Source organism: Molothrus aeneus, chromosome 6 (genome assembly GCF_037042795.1).
Source record: "Molothrus aeneus isolate 106 chromosome 6, BPBGC_Maene_1.0, whole genome shotgun sequence".
NCBI lineage: Eukaryota > Metazoa > Chordata > Aves > Passeriformes > Icteridae > Molothrus > Molothrus aeneus.
The window spans coordinates 52,154,193-52,171,946 of NC_089651.1; the positions used below are offsets into that span (position 1 = coordinate 52,154,193).

At 37.9% G+C, this 17,754-nt stretch overlaps 1 protein-coding gene across 4 annotated transcripts in view; it reads left to right on the forward strand.

Moving 5' to 3' along the window:
* WDR20 (WD repeat domain 20) overlaps positions 1–16,102 on the forward strand; it is a 45,244-nt gene extending 29,142 nt beyond the window's left edge. Inside the window, exons 3-6 of one of the 4 annotated variants that reach the window (XR_010783897.1) lie at positions 3,326–4,603; positions 9,533–9,663; positions 10,889–10,972; positions 15,735–16,102. Coding sequence is in view for 2 of the 4 variants with exons in the window: in XM_066553025.1 (XP_066409122.1) it covers positions 3,326–4,603; positions 9,533–9,622 (1,368 nt within the window). In the remaining 2 variants the exon portion in view is untranslated. Of the gene's footprint in view, positions 1–3,325; positions 6,414–9,532; positions 9,664–10,888; positions 10,973–15,734 lie in introns of all 4 variants that reach the window. The other 3 variants (XM_066553025.1, XR_010783898.1, XM_066553026.1) reach the window with 3 other exon arrangements.
* Positions 16,103–17,754: the final 1,652 nt, after the last annotated feature.

The window sequence follows — 17,754 nt, forward strand, 5'->3', positions numbered from 1 at the left end:
TATATCAAGGCCCAGTGCATGTTTCCAGGCCTTGATGGTGTTTACTGTCTGGTGACTCCAGTGCAGAGCTGTGTTGCAGGCTGAATAGCTCCTGTGGTATTCCCCAAATGCTGGAAGCACTGCAGCCACTTCCATCAGCCAGTATTGCTCTTTGTCTGTGCTATTGTCAGATTACTTCAGTGGGATGGAAATGTGGCCTTTGACAATTTGGTGGAAATCTAAATGAGGTGATCTCTCTTCTACCAAGCTGATGTAAGGATTTGCTCAGTGCTACCAAGACTGCACACAGTAGGCTACAGTTAAATGACAAATTCTTGTTTCCCACACTGACCTTATCTGCAGTTACAACCAACTCTAAAACTGAAATATATTTTTATTCTGTCAGTTACAGTATTGAAGTTTGCCCTACATGTGTTTGTAAGTTCTGGCTTGTATTTAAAGCCCCTTTCAGAGAAAAATTAGTGAGCACTGATGTTTGAACCAGTTCATTTGCTTCAAGATGAAGGTGCCTATTGGATTTAGAATATATTTTGAGTTTAGATAGATTTAAGACTATAGATAGCCTACAGTCTTTAGGAATAACTGTAGGCATAAGGTGGTGTGAATGAGTGTGAACGTTGTTCTACAGATCCAGCATTCATGCTGGAGGTAACAGAATTCACCACCTGTCCTGTGAGTAATTTGGTGCTTCAGGTAGCCCAAAGCTCTGCTTTGCCTATCAGCTGTGGTAGAGCAATCAGAATAGCAATCAGAATGTATATGCTACATTAAATAAATCAGCCTGTTATGATAGGCTATGTTGAACATAAAATGCAATAGCCCTAGCATAGTCTTAACTCGTTACCAAATTTTTTAAAATTCTGTTGATGTAGAGGATGATAGGGACTTGAAAGGCTGAGGAGAGTGATAGATACTGTGCAGCTTGTAGCTGCCTACATAAATCCATCTGTAGCCACAGTGGTATTCCTTCCAGCTGTATCAAAATTAAACCAGTAATATTTTCTTACTGCCCAAACCAGTCAAATATACCTCACAGATTCAGTTGTTTCCAGGCAGTAATTGGTTATTATCAAATTAGCCAGTGCTTTTTCGTCTTACTTTTTAATCCTTTTTTAATTTAAACGGAAGCCTTGAGCTGCATTTTTTTCCTAATAAACTCGTCCTGTACCTTTGTTGCCAAAGCTGTGTAAGACCTTAATGCAGATTCTTTGACTGCCTCAGATTTTTCAGTCATTTGTGTCCTGTGCCTGTAATTTTGTCCCTTCAAGTTCTTCAAAACATGACCAAGATAATCTTGGCAAGTGTTTCTGCCTGGTGAGTGAAGCTTCTTCACTTCCCATTCTTCCATCAGACTGAACATAAGCTCTTTATCTCACATCCCTCACTGATGTGCTGATACTGCATTCAGACCATTCTTGTAAGGCATCTGCTGCTCCTACTGACTGCAGGTCTGGCTTTGTTGTGCTGCAGGACTTTGTGAACCCAGCTGGAAGCTTTTAAAACTCCTGAAAGTCCTAACTTCAGAGTTTGTGTCTTGGGAAGGGGATGCTTGGTCACTGTGGTCACTTGAACATGTCAGATTAGAGTCTCTCTGCATCTTGTCTTCCTGAGCTGATCAGTTCTCATTGCAAATTGTAATCTTCTGTTTTTCACAGCCTCCTTGAAGTAAAGATCAGGTTTGCAGAGTTTCTCTGCAGTATTTAGGATCATGTAGGCCAATATGGTTATGGACATAAAGTGCCATTATTGATACAAAATTTGAGCAGGTGCTCTTATTAGCAAACGTTGTATGTCAGATTGAGCTGCTTTAGTAGAGAGCAAGAAATTTTGCACATTGGCAATGAGAAGATTGGTGCCTACAGGAAACCAGCTGGACTGGTGTTTCCTGCCCATGTTCTCCTAGTGTGTGCCAGGTAACTTTCTGGTTGTGTTTCTGATGCCATCATTATCGCATGAATATATATCAGTGAATATGTGACAAACTAGTTAAAATATCACAACAGAATCAGAGACACTATTATTTTAAAATTACTCAATTTGAAGGAACAGTGCCATATTTAGTTACATCTCTCAGCTCTCAAATATACCATGGCTGTTTTAACCAATGAGAATTTTCAGGAGAGAGACTTCCTAGTTTCATACTGAGGTTGAGAGCAGCAGAAGTGTAATCTAAAATGGCCAGGTGCTGCTTTTAGTGACAGTTCCACAAGAGATAACAATTGATGTATTATCCATTAGTTTGATGTTTTTGTGTGTGATAAACAGCATAGCAAGGTTTGGGGGGTGATTCTTCTTTCTTCTTTGTTTTTAGGGCTTTTGCAACTTGTTCTGGTATTCTTTAGGGTCTTTATATTTGCACTCTTGCCTTTTGTGTAGCTCAGCTCTTCTTTCTGCTTTCAATCAATATGCCAAATACAAATCTTGAATACGCTTGTAAAGAATTACTTGTCTGCAAGTTACAGCTGAGTGGTGCCATGGACAACATGGTAAGTTGTGGAAGTCCACCAGAACTGAAGTAGTCAAAGGAGTCAAACTTTACCTCTCCGTTCTTAGAGCGTTGAAGACATCATGACCAGGAATGTTTGTTTAATGTGTGTGCATTCTTTTGCAATGATGAACTCTATTAAAATGTTATGTTTTAAAGGAAAGTGTGTAATCAAATGGTAACAGGGTATTGACAGGTCCTTGGCTATTGAAAGAAAAATATAATTGGAGACTGGGGATTCCAAGGTGAAAAGTTGGTGGTGCCTTGTAAATTCACCCAGCCCGTGCATTTACCTACTGACTTTGCAGCCACATGATAACAGGGTCCACAGCCTTTGCTCCCTGAATCAGTAAAAGCTGGTAGGTTTTTTTTCAGAGGTTGGGTTTTTATTTGTGATTTCAGATAAAATCAAAGCCTAAATTTACTGTTGTTGATTTGTAACCTGTTTGCTGTATAATACAGATGAGTAACTGCTTTTTTCCCCTTTAGTTTATTCAATGTTTTCTTGTTTCCTTCTCATGCTCTTCAACCTACATAGGGAAAAATAAACCAAAGAGCACTGCCTTTAGATTCATAACAGATTGGCTTGAGTGAAGTACGGTCTTTGTGGAATGTGACTGTACCATAATAATAACCTTTGAAAGTACTTTGTCTGGAAACACTTTCCTCTTTACTGCCTGATAAGTTTTAGCAAATACAGTAACATAGTTCCTGTCTAGAAAGTTAAGTTCACTTTATTTAAACATTGCTCCTCATCCCCCAGAAAGCTCAGATGTACAGTTAATCATGGAAACCTTAATTTTCAGAGTTTCTGATGTGTATCTTCTTTGTTTTTCACAGAGACTAATAGACAAGTCCCGAGTGACCTGTGTAAAATGGGTACCAGGTTCGGAAAGCCTTTTCCTAGTAGCTCATTCCAGTGGCAATATGTACTTGTATAACGTGGAGCACACTTGTGGTACCACAGCCCCGCACTACCAGCTACTTAAACAAGGAGAGAGCTTTGCAGTGCACACTTGCAAGAGTAAATCCACAAGAAACCCTCTGCTTAAATGGACAGTAGGTGAGGGTGCCCTGAACGAATTTGCCTTTTCCCCTGATGGGAAGTTCTTGGCGTGCGTGAGCCAGGATGGTTTTCTTCGCGTGTTTAACTTTGATTCGGTGGAATTGCATGGTACAATGAAAAGCTACTTTGGAGGACTGCTGTGTGTGTGTTGGAGCCCCGATGGGAAATACATAGTGACAGGCGGAGAGGATGACTTGGTGACAGTTTGGTCTTTTGTGGACTGTCGAGTCATAGCGCGAGGCCACGGACACAAATCGTGGGTCAGCGTGGTGGCCTTTGATCCATACACCACTAGTGTAGAAGAGAGCGACCCCATGGAATTTAGCGGAAGTGATGAGGATTTCCAAGACCTTCATTTTGGCAGAGATCGAGCAAATAGCACGCAATCCAGACTGTCCAAAAGGAACTCTACAGACAGTCGTCCAGTAAGTGTTACGTATAGATTTGGTTCGGTAGGCCAGGACACACAGCTCTGTTTGTGGGATCTTACAGAAGATATCCTCTTCCCCCACCAACCTCTGTCAAGAGCAAGGACACATACAAATGTCATGAATGCCACAAGTCCACCTGCAGGAAGCGGTGGAACTAACCCAGGAAGTAATGGAAACAGTATCACAACACCTGGAAACTCTGTACCCCCTCCTCTTCCACGGTCAAACAGCCTTCCACACTCTGCAGTCTCAAACGCTGGCAGTAAAAGCAGTGTCATGGATGGTGCCATTGCTTCTGGCGTTAGTAAATTTGCAACCTTATCGCTACATGATCGGAAGGAAAGACACCATGAAAAAGATCACAAGAGAAACCATAGCATGGGACATATATCTAGCAAGAGCAGTGACAAACTGAACCTAGTTACTAAAACCAAAACGGACCCAGCTAAAACTTTGGGAACACCTCTCTGTCCCCGAATGGAAGATGTTCCCTTGTTAGAGCCTCTTATCTGTAAAAAGATAGCACATGAAAGACTGACTGTGTTAATTTTTCTTGAAGACTGTATAGTCACTGCTTGTCAGGAGGGATTTATTTGCACATGGGCAAGGCCTGGTAAAGTGGTAAGTTTTAATCCTTAATGCTGCATCAAAGAGCTAGAACTCTGAATAGATAGTTTTCTTGAAATATAATGAATGTTGAATATAAAATTTCTTTATGCTTAATGTAAAAAAAATATCCTCAGAGCCATACTTTTGGATACTGCATGCCATATTTCTGAATGATTTGAAGTGTCTTGGATACAATTATTAAATATAGTTGCCTTCCAGCAGAAGAAATAAATACTGTGCATCTAAACTATTGATCAGTGTTCTTATACTTAAGCATAACCACAATATGGTGAAAGCTATTTATGTAAAAATTGAAGTAAAACCTGTCAAACACTAAAATAATCATAATCCTTCGAATGTTTTCTAAAAAATAAGCACTCCCAATGAGAGTAGCTTATGAAAAGCTGCTGCTTCTAAGTCTAATGAGAAACGTGAGCCTCTGAAAAAGTGAAAACCAAAGTGTTTTATTCCTCCATTCTTTTCTGTGGTGGCCTGCCATTAATGTGAAACCACTTCTTATTAAAACATCAGCCATTTTATGCACAGATTCGTGAGCCCTGTACTGACTGTAGTTTATGCTCTTAAATTGTGAATCAGTATTAACAAGGAACTCTAATTATAGCCAGGTTTTGATTTATGTATTTAAGTTAGGGAAAATCCTGCAAGCTTTCTCTCAGTAGGTTCAGTGTTCTGTTCCTGTCAGGTTTGTTAAGGCAGTTCAACCACTACAAGCTCGTGTTTTTGATGGCATCTGTTCCATCAGCTGAACCTACATTAGTCTATTACTAGTTTTCACTCTTGTTGTTGATGCACTTGAACACCTATATTATTTTATTTTTCTTCTGTCCAATGTATAGATAGCTAAATTTTGACTGAAGCTAAATGTGGTGATTCTAACATTAAAAAGTACTTTGTGCTACAATAGCTCTGCTTGCCAGCAACAGTTCAAAGGAATACAGCTATGAAAACATTTCCAGAGTTGATCTGAGAAAAAGGACCATTGTTTTTGTGAAAATTTCTGAAAGGGGATGTAGACTATCACCTGAAGTGAGAGAAATGATCTGGTAATACCTGAATAATGCCATGTTGAGCAACTTAAATGAAAATCTGTTGTTTGTTAGATTTTAACCATTTGGTTCATAAATCTGACTTTTGAAGTAGAGGTACTGTATATATTTAGATACCACATCTTCATTACTATAAACTTGCAAGTAAAACTCAATTATTTTTCTTAAAATTGTTTGTATAATGTAGGCTTTTTTGAGATCCTATCAAATTTGTCTCAACATATGTGTGCGTAAAAATCTGTGTCTGCTCTGCATCTTAATGCATATTTAAAGGTTGAATCTAAAACTTAAAATTGAAAACCCCTTTATGGGAGAAGGGAGGAGGGTGTTACCTAAAAGTATTTTTTTGCCTGAGAACTACAAATCCAGCATTAATTAAAAAAAAAAAAAACGCCAACACTCCCTTAAAACACTAAACTATTTAAAATGTTTGCTCAAAATGGAAGTATTAAAGCAATTATACTTTTGTGACTCAGTGCACTTCACATCTTATTAATTACAGCAGTGCCTCAGATTGCTATTGTGAGCTACATTTTCTTTTTGTTCTAAAACTTTTTTGAATACTATTAAACACTACACTGTCACATTTATTTTTCAGTGGCTGAGGTGGGTTTTGTTAGACTGAGTATAACTTAAATATTTTTGTGTATTGACTTTGATTTGGAATATGACATTTCAAATATTTCAGAGATAAAGTATGCAGTACCAAAAATCAGGATTTATGTATTGGCCAATATGGAAAACTTTAACTACAGGTAAGTAATTTTCATGCTGAAGTTATCACTTTCAAAATTAATATATTGCACACTGATGTAAATGCCATATTCTTTAGGATGTATTTACTTAGAAATTTACAAATTAATTTGTTTTTCTGATTTCACTTGCATTTCTAGTGAGCTCACTCTGCTGGTAAAAACTAAATTTTGGTGGCATGTTTACAGGGCTTTGTTAGGAAAATACTTGTGCCAGAAGGACGTTATGAGCATCCTTTTTGTTTATAGGAAAGCACTTAATTTTATTTAATGAGAATTGTCAAAGTATAAAACACTCATGGTGATGTCTTTCTTACTGGGTTATATACCATCATTTCTGTTTCACCAGCTGTTTCATCCTAGCATGTCCCGTTACTCTGGGGTTTAAAGTTGCTATTTCTAGTCTTCCTTTGACATACGGCTCCCCAAGTGATCTTAAAGCTCTGTCACTTTTTTGTCTGCCAACTCTATAGAGTAAAAGCCTCTGAATCTTGCTGCTGCTTCCATCATTGCCTCAGAAGGCCTTCATTAAATTGATGCCACTGCCAGCCTGAAGAAAGAATTGGATGGAAAAGCAAAGGAGGCTTGCAGTGTCTAATGTAATTTCCATTGAGCCAGTGCTACCTCTCCCTCTCATTTCCAACAGCCATCAAAACATGTGCTGGATAATTTGACAGTGTATGACAAATTCTGTTTATTTTTCTGGTTGGGCTTGGGCTGCCCTGAGTGGAAAATAAATCCAGAAGTGTCTGTTCAGCCGTGATCCCTGTGATAGTTGATAGTCTGTACAGTGCTGACATTGTCCTGACAGTTTGTTTATAAACTTTCCAAATTACTGCTTCAGTGTGTACAAAATCATACCTTGAGCTTCCTCACGGGATGTGCTGTTCTTGCATTGCACTTCCAGAACTGCTTTGCCAACTCCCAGTCAGTGAAGTGAAGTGAATAGCAAAATTCAATTAGAAACAAATTGGATGAGGTTCAGGGTTCATTAGTTTCAATTTTTTATTCTTTTTTTTTTTTTTTTTTTTTTTTTTTTTTTTTTTTTTTGTGAGCTGGTTTCTGTGAAAGGTTCAGGGTGGTCAGAAAAATAGGTTGCCTTAACAAGAGTATGAGCTTTTCTCCTCAACATGGTGACAATTAGCTGTCATCTCTCACCCCTGTCTTTGCCAGGCCCTAATGGGAAACCTAAACAGGATTACAGAACTGTTGGATTAATCTAGAAATATAGAAACAGAATTTGGAAGGAACAAAAGTAAACTTTATTGTGCTATCTTTATAGCTACATCAATCTGAATTACAGGATCTGCAGAAGCAATTAAAAAACCCCAACAAAAGCAATCCACAAAACCCCAAAGTGGTACTTGGATATGCAAAGTAAGTTTTCTCTGAACTCAGTGGTCAGAGTAACTACTTACATGATTTCTGTGTTGGGCTTCAGAACTCACTGTTCACTGTCTGTACAGTGACTCCATTTTCTGGGAGTGAAAGTTGCTGGGGAGTTCCCTGTGTCAGAAAGCTCAAGGTAAGATTGGCCAGAAGCACCCCCAGGTGAAATGGCAGTGTATAACCTAGCAAGAGAAACATCCTACCACTTTGTAAAACAAATGCACATGGAATTTATTTATTTGACTTATTGTACAGGAAAACTTAGACTTAAATTATAACATCCTTGAATTTTCTAGTTAACTACAATTGTAGTACAGTATCATGTTTTAGTATGGCTTCTGTTTTAGTGAAAGTACTTAAACATTCATGTACTATATTTGAGTGAGACAAGCAGCTATACATACTAATTCTTCCTCAGTGGAAAGGAGCATTTCATCATTACAATTGAAGTTCAATTGCTGGTATTTAAGTACTATCAAATAGATTTCTTTCAACGTGATACGGTATCTGTATAATCTTCAGGGATGATTATAGTTAAACTGAAACACAGCTATACAACTTCAGGTTACCATGCTAAAATTTGAAGCTTTCTGTAATGTGCACAATAGCAAAGTTGCACATGGCATACCCACATTATCAGGGTGAATTAAACCTAGAGTACACTGGTGTGATATTTATAGCAAGGTATGTGTGTGTGCGTGTGTGAGGAGGTGTGACAAGTGGCTCCAGTACAGCCAGGAGAGATCATAACCCTCTAAAGGCTTTATGATGAGGATGTCTGGATTAGGAAATAACATGACTTTTACTAAATGCTTTCTAGAAAACCCATGTTCTGAATTATCACCTCTTAAAATTTGAGTATGTACTTGGAATGACTGTATATGTCTGCCCCTTTAACAACATAAAACTACTAAATTAATATTTAAAATGCTGGCCTGCTTATGTTACAATAATAAAATTTGTGTCAGTTAATTTACTGTCAATTTACATGTAAAGATTAAACTATTTTTTCTGCATTTTATGATTCTGTATACTGGAGTTTGTTAAAGACTGACATGTTAGGTGATACTGTACAAAATTGTATTGACTACCTTTAGTGAAAATCAAAAGTAAAATTCATATGTATTTCCTTTTTACACTTCCATCTAATTTCTTGACAACTTGAATAAATTTCATAGAGCCTTTCTAACATGAACTATTGTTAATTTAACTGTTGCAATAATTAAGCTTTAAGAAGTATTGTTGGTATATTTATAATTTTAAGAAGATCATGTTTGTTTCATACTGCTTATTTTTAGCTGTTCTATTGTCACTGTTACAGCTGAAGAACTTTACTAAATACTTGACATTACAAAATAACTTGCTGGGGTTGTCCTCTGTATACTGATGTTAAATAAAAATGTGTGATTGAACTGTAAATGTAGATAACTTTCAATAGTCCTTTCCACATTTGAGTTTTAATTTATCTTGCAGTGCTTAGGTGGTCTTATGCTCTCACACTGTGCTGAACAAATGGCCACAATGAAACTGTTAACTTGCCATGCTTTAAAGTAAGAAGTTGATCACATCTGTAACCTGCTCTGAGAAAATGTTTCATCTCAAGACTATGCAGATGTTTTGATGTTTAAAGTTTGCTGATAAGGTCATGACTCAAGGTAGCTATTTTTTTTAGGACTAGAGTAACATTAAACAGAATACTTACCAAACCACTTTTCAAACTTGTTTAAACTCAGATTCAGCAGAACACAGACATGGCTGTCTCTAGATTCTCTCTGCACACCTGTCCGGTAGGAGCTGGGGCAGAGTGTCGTCATTCCTTCTAGGACTCTACAGGAGCTCTTTCCTCTGTGGACTCTGGTGCAGGGTATGTCCTTTATTCCAGCTTTAGATCTTGGTGTTTACCTAATGATTGCTGAATTTACAGCCCTGAGGATATAGCTCATACAGGTGATTCAAGCATTTTCTGTCTAGAAGAAAATAGTCTAGGATAAAACTCATCTGAACTAAAATAAACTAGCCTAAAGCTTTGCAAAATTTCTTGGAGCAAATTTAGGTGAAGACTTCAGATGTTGCCCTTCCTTTTGAGGGGTTAGGCATTGTCTCACCTTTGCAGCAGTGATTCTTTGTTAACAAAGAAAAGCCAAACAAATTTACTGAAGTGTTTCAAAGACATTTTTGAGGAATTTCAGTGTAAAAGTGAGTTACTTTGGGTCCAGTCTGACAGGGAGGACTGTTTGTCTCTTATGCAAAAATACTCTGTAGACAAAAGCTGAGGCAATCATCTTCTGTAAACTTGAGAACTTTGTGGTACTTCCAAGGTATTGACTGACCATTGTGATGATCTATACATAGAACATTGATGCATATTTAAGAACAGGGGCTAGTGAAAGAAAAAATGAAATCTGCTTGAACGCTTCTGGAACATCCATTTATATCAAATGATGCAAGAACTGGTTGGTCAAACCAGTTTCCCAGTAGTGTGAGCCTGAAACAAAACCCAGCTTCCACAGGTTTTGTGGTCAGAGAAAGTATTTGGCAAAATATGTCTTGAAACATGAAGGTGTCATTTTACTTGCCTTTAATAATGTTGCACAAGCTTCTCAAGGAAATAACTTTTAAGACAATATTATTTTCTGGGTTTTGAAGCTGGATTTTAGGTAGGTGCTGCTCAATCAAACTCATTTGGCTCCTTTCTTCTAAGACCACAGTCACTTTATGGCTAACTCACATGGGGTTGCCTTAAGTTATATGCTTTTCCTTGAGGTTTCCCCTGGTTTATCTCAATTTCATTATTTTCTAAACTGCAAATTTTACACCTTACTGACTTTTGTAGGTCGAGAAAAGTAGAGAAACAACAGTTTATAAACATGTGAGCCCTTGGTACTTGAATGAAGCGTAAGGTCCTATTTTTTGAGCCCAGGTCAGGTTTCTGCTGGCAAAAGCCTTTTTGCATTTTCAAGCACCCAAGTAGTTGCATCTTAGTTTTTTTTTCCTCTGCATATCTTCCATTCACCTAGTGCCACTGGACAGATTTTTAGTTACTGATGGTTTTCTACCAGCCTTGAATTTGAATTTTTTTTTGTTGACAGTGACCTCTGTTAAGAGAAACTCCTTTATATACACAGAAGAGAAGTTGCAAGTGAAACCCTAAAGGTGCTACAGTCTTTTATAAGGTCTGGTGTCAAATGGTTTATGTATTTATACTTTTGTGTAATGTTATCAGAACGGAGAAAAAAAGGCAAATGGAATACAAATTTAAAAGCCCATTTAGTGAACACAAAAACTGTGCAAAGGCAGGCATCAGCTTTGCTCTATCCCCTAAATCCCATACAGAATATTTCTCTGTAGCATGTTATGTGAATGAACAGCATGTGCTTTCCTGAGCATTTTTATTAAATTAATTTTATTACTTCATTAGAGATTAATATGTGATTTAGTGAGTATATGCAGTTCAGAAACTTTTGCTGTTGAACACTTATTCTTTGGATAAAGAACTTGACTATTTTGTTCATGCAAGTCTTAAAACCAGTGCAGCTAATTTAACTACAGAATTTTAAACAAATGTGAGAAATCTCACTTTGTTTTTTGTGTCTTAGTGCTCAAACACCATAGTGGACCATGGGCTCTTTTCTCAAGCAAAGCTTCAGTCCAGAATGCTTTGTAACTCTAGTTACATAGTAACCCTAATTACTCAAAGAATATCACCATTCTGGCCAAAAAACAAACTACTCCTGAAGGATTTTTCAAATAATAGCTTCCCATTATTTTACATACTGGCAATAGTAGAAATGGTTTAACAAACCAGTACCATTCTTGTATGGGCATTTGTTAATTCAGCCATATTTTAATTGGTTTAATTGCATTAGTGAAGTGTACTATGAGACTTTCTTTTTTTATATTGGATTGCTTGTTATGTTGGATCCTTTATTTTTTTCTACCTTTCAATTTCAAACCAGAAAGTAGAAAGATGAGCAGAGTTTGACATCCAGCATGTTCTGAGTGCCAGCAGAGCTGTTTCCCGGAAGGAGACATGCACTTTCTGGATCCTGCTTGCATGTCCAAACTTGCTGTTTATTATCTAGATTAGTGAAACTGTATGATTGCACCTTTGGCTCCAATTAAACAGCTTCTAATTTAAATTAAGAAAATATTAACTCAGTGGCTACTGTTTACTATTTTCCTATTTAATATTGCAATATCTTCCTGTTTGTTTGTTTGTTTTTAATACAGCAATTACATGCTGATCTTTCATGGAATTAGTTTCTCTTGTGAAACATTATGTTTCATGTCTTTGGAAAAAAGCCCCAGACTTTTGTCTGGATTGTATGTGGAATTTTAAAATATATACCCATCCTTCTCCTCACAATCCCATAAATGGGGAGGAGGGTTTGTGTTTGTGCTGCTGCAGTGACCAGACCCCAGCAGATGAGTGCCACAAACCTCGGGTGCAAATGGCTTTCCTGATTGTACTTGTTATGGCTTTTCATTCCTACCCATGCCAGCGTATTTTTACCAGATGTGCAAAGTCCTGTGTGTTTCAGGAAGTCAGAGAATGCATGGATAAACAGGATAGCCCTAGCAGCGAGAGCTGAAGCAGCCTGTGTTCAGTACTCACAGCACTGACTGACTTAGGAAAAATGACCCCATCCTCTGAGAGCTGCATTGCTCATCTGTGGAGTGTCCCATTAAGATGACAGCAGCTACCTCTGAGGTTGGGATGAATATTGTTGTACTAAATTCCTGTCTTGGAGCTCATAACTCTTCCATTTCCCATGCCTGCTAGACTCATATGCTGACAAAATACTACTGCTAATAAAACACTACATTTATTTACAAAACTTTGAGCAGTGTCTTAATTTGTTCCTGCTGCTTGCTCAGTGGGATCTGTTTGTCCTTAAGCCTGAAGCTGCTGCACCAGGCAGCAGAGCTGCAGCTGTGGCTCTGCTCTTCCATGTTTCCTGGCACGGCTGTTAAACAGGCTCACTTGGCTGTTGCTCTAATAAGTTGCTGCAGCTTTTGTTTCATCTTTTCCCACCTGATAGACTGGGTGGTTCCATCACAGAAAGCACTACACTCTAATGGCTTTCTTCTTTCTTTACAGGCAGGAGCTTTTTATATTTTTTCATTACCTTACCCATTGTATTCTTCCAGAGAATACAACTACAACTGTTCCAATCCCACACCCTTTGTATCACAGATGAGATTTACTGTGAACTTCTGTATCAAAGCAGTAACTTTATTTGAGCCCTCAATTGCTTTTCTTAGGTTGTTTTCCTCCATCTCCAGTGTTACACTGAACACAACCTGGTGAATAGCCTTGCTTGGAGGCTCTGATACAATGGCAAAATGCTGCAGAATTTTTGTTTTGATCAGGACCCACTGAGAACTCACCACCTTTGGTGAAACTTACATGCCTAAAAACCAAATTCATACTCTTTGCTTTTCTTGTATGAACATTTAAGATGTCTTCTGAAATCAAGTACTTGAAAGAACTCACAAACTTTCTGGTCTCTCCCCTGGGAGTGAATTTCTGAACAGCATCATAGCCTAGTAGTCCTAGTTTCAAGGCAATACTTGCATACATTTGTTCCATCTGCAGAAGCACAAGGATATTGCTTGAGGTTATTTTCACTTTGGTGTTCCTCTGGCTTGCCTGCTCAGAGCTGCAGAATTAATTCAGAGCAAGGACTGAAATAAAGGAATTCCTAGTACTCACTGAAAGCCATCTGCACTGAGCTGCTGCTCTTCAAAGCAGGGAGCATTCACCACCTATGAGATGTAACCAGGACTGACTCCTTGTTCCTAGTCTTGGAACTTACATTCTAGAGTGGCTGATAGTTCACAGGGAATAAGGCACCACACTGAATTTCAGTATGTGCTGCCAGTTTCTAGAGGAATCCTAGGAAAATAACTTCATTTTGTTTCCCAAGAATTGGTTGTGTTACAGTGTAAATCCAATGGTAGCATAGGGCTTGCTTCTCCTGTATAGGGTGGTTATAGGTTAGCCTGTTGAAAAAGACTTGACATTATGCCATCCCTAGAGCTTCCTGTGTGCTTATAAAGCACATATTTGCATATGAACAGATTGTTGATTTAATTAAGACTGAAAATAATACCTTTGGACGTCTTTTTCCAGGGTACTTCAAAGTTGCTTAGTGGATGTAATCTTCTGACAAGAAAGACCTTCCAGTTGCTGCTGGATTTAATAGACTTGTGAAGAATGCTTCAGTAATGAACTAGTGAATTCTGATTAACCTTGTCACTTTCCAACAAAACTTCCCTGGTAAAAATTTCAGAAGTGCTTCAGTGGCTTGTTTGCTCTAAAGTTCTGCCTTCTTTCACCATCTAGTCCATAAATAATAACTAGGAAAGTTTTTGTTCTCATGAAATATGCAGGATCTTTGCACATCCTGAATGTCAAGTGTAAAGAAGAACCCACTTCAGTCTACCTCAACAGTGTTTGAATCAGATATTCCCTGCATAAACAAATACAAATAAAGGTGTTGTTCAGGTTCTTTCAGGTGAGGTCTATGGAAGGCACCAAGTTAAGTTCCATGTGCTTTGTTATGTATAAATGTCATATGGACCATATGCAAATACAGTCTGCCAGAAATCCTGCAAACTACTCAGGTTCATGATGTGTCTGAAATGATCAGATGTTTTTTTTTAAAAAGAAGGGCTTTGGTTTGAACAGAAATTTGATGACTTGAATCCAGTCAGTCTTGCCCTCTTTCCCCTCTTTCCCCCTCTTCTGAGGTCAGAGTTTACTTCCATCATCATGACCTCTCAGTTCTTGGATCCAAGTTTGAAAGAGCTCCTGTAGATTCTGAAGAAGTGACATAATTCTGTCTTCTGTCTGTATGCTAATTGCTGCCTGATCTTGTCTAGTTTGATGGATCTGAGTCCCAGGATCTTAATTTTGAGGTAAGAACATAAGCTGGGAGCTGCTTAGAGGAGTTGCTGAAAGTGCATTTATCATTCCTACAAGGTGAGGAGTTGCATGGGGATATTTGCTGGTGTGCTTCCAGCTGCCAGTGTGCTTCCAGCTGCCAGTGTGCCCCTTGGCTGCCCCTTGGCCTGCTGGCACTCGGTAGAACTAATGACCTTATATAAGGCTAAATTGTATTTTGACAATAAGCTTTTCCTAAGTAAGCCTGATAAAGTTATCTTATGTGAATTATTAAAAAAGTGGCTACTGTGCATAAATCTGAAATGGAGTCTGTCCATTGGTACCCAGAGGTTTAATCTGTAAGGTGTAGTTGCTTTAATCCAGAGCAGCAGCCTCTGTGTGGTGAGGGGCACTGTGCAGTCATGGGGCTGTGTGTGAAATAAGTCTCTTGATCTGAATGGCAGGGTAGTTAGAAGAGCTGGTACCAAGATTTCCTGAGTGTGAACTTAAATTGTAATAGGAAATCTCTACTGAACTCTTGTCAGGGTTTCATTCTGTATTAAAATTACCAAAACAAATATTTGGTTAGACAATCTATTTTTCTATTCAAACCTTGTAATACTCGATCACATATAAGGGATAGAGTGTTTCTCTGTATCAGGTCAGGTGTCAAACATTGATATTGGAATAGGTTCTTTTGACAGCACCCCAGTAAAATGCTGATCACTTTTTTTGGTGTATGATTTTTAAAGTTTCAGAGTTCACTATGACTCCAAGTGCAAGGTAGATTAAACCAAATGCTGGGATCAGATCCATTCCTTGTCATAACGCACACATTTCTTCCTGTCTGAGAGCTCTTTGTGTGCTGCTTGCCTGAGATCGTGGTGGTGGCTTAGAGCCTTTGTAGGAGGGAAGGTGCTGATGTCTGAAGTAATAAACAAGTGTTGGTAAAAATCAACTGTACTCATTGTAGGTTGAGGTTAAGAACTTTATAAAATTCATGTCAGGTTCTCTTGCTGGATTAATGTAAACTGCTTTGTTTGCAGGGTTTATTGTCATCCCAAAACCAGGCCAATTCTCCAAGTGGAACTGTAGTATAGCCATCACACTACTGCTAGCAAATCTCTGAACGCAGGACAAGAAGTAATGACAGTGGAACCACGAGCTGTTCTTCAGGCAAAGAGCATCACAAATTATGATGTGGCAGAGTGTAAACATGGAATTATGTGAATCACATAGTGACTTGCAAAGGACAAATGTAAGGAGTTCTCACTACAGCTGATCCTGCTAGGCTGCTCACCCAAGGAAGAGTTTGCATTGGAGAAAAAGCAAAAAGCTTCCTTTAGTATTGCAGGAAAAAGTAGTAACATTTTTGTTTTCTTTATACTTTTCAAGTCCAGTGTAATTTAATCTCTATAAATATATAAATAAAAGATATATATATATATATACATATACATATATATATATATATATATATATATATATATATATAGTGTAAAATAAGATATGTTTCTTAAATTCAAGTAAGTTCAATGGTTAAACTAGTACTTCACCATTGTTTATTTTGCACTGATTTTTTTAACCAGAGATGGCTAGAAGACAGCCTGGAATGCACTCATGGAAAATGAAAGTCATTACTTTCTGGCTTCAAAATGTTTTTCAGGAAGATGGATGCTGCAATCATAGATTTTTTTAAAACAAAATTGTTTTGCACTTAAATAGTTCAATGCTTATAGAGAATTACTTTAAAATTGGTGTCCAGACACCAGAAAAACTGTTGTGGAGAAAAGATCCTTTGTATCTATTAAACATTTATTTTAATATTGTTGTTTTCAACTGCAATCAGCTCTGTATTATATGTATAAATAATGTAATTCAGTGATGGGGGATGGGAGTAATGGATCATTACACTAGAAATTCTCATTCATTTAAGAAAGTGATATTTCTAATTCAGAAAATACATATTAAACTATCTTGAATATGCATTTTTGTTTACTTTCTGTTCAAATCCAATCACTTTTGATGTAACCAGTTCTTTACTGAATTAAATGTTTGGTACAGAAATACTACCTAAACTTTGTAGAACAAATTCCTTTCAAAAATATCTTACCTAGAACATTGCTTCATATTTAATAGAATTGAATTTCAATTAGGAAAGTGAAACACAGTTGTTCTGTTCTTGTTCTTAATGGCTTATCTCCAAACACATCCTGCAGTTTAAATACATCATACAGCAGCAACTCCACAGACAGCCAACTTCATGGGGTGAGGACTTTGTTGTTGTGTAGTCCCGTGCATTTGGAGTTGGGAAGTGGAAGATCCCACAGCAGCAGCTGTACACACTTTCTGACTTTTCAATCAGAAACTGGGCTAACATTGGAGTAGCATTTCTGAGACTCATTTCTCTTACATCAGGCATCTTATTTATAATTCAGTGGTCCTGAACTGGTAAGTGTGATGGGGATAGACATATCCATGGATTTGCAGAGTTAATGTTGCTTGTCTAAACACTTGTCATTTTTAATCAGTCAGCACACCACTTAAGTTGTTTTCAGTAGTTCTTGCAAAGACTAACCCTCCATGTCCAGCCCCAGACTGAGAGAGAACAGAAGTATCCATCATATGCTTCCCTTCTTATGCAGAAACGTTCACAACTGGGATTTGCAGAATCCTGCAGGCAGAGTAGAGCAGAGGCTGCTGGCCCAGAACCATGAACTTGCCTGAGGGTGCACATACTGCAGCTGTGGGCACAAGTTAATGCCCTTCCTGCTCTCCAACAATAAAGCTGGGTAGAATTTTTTTAATTACAAGTAAACTTAAGACATTTTCTGGCATGAAAAGCAATTTGTTTTCAGGAAATGAATGAACATTTGGGGAAAAGCAACTGCACTAGCTTGTAACTAAGTCTCATCCTTGCAATGCAGCCAGCATGTAGAGAACTGCCAGATCCATTTATAAGCTGGGAATTAGTTCCCTACTTTATTCAAGATGTAGCTGTGCTTTACAATTCTTATCTGTCTTCTAAAACACGAGGAATGGGGAAAATACTGAAACTGAGCAGGA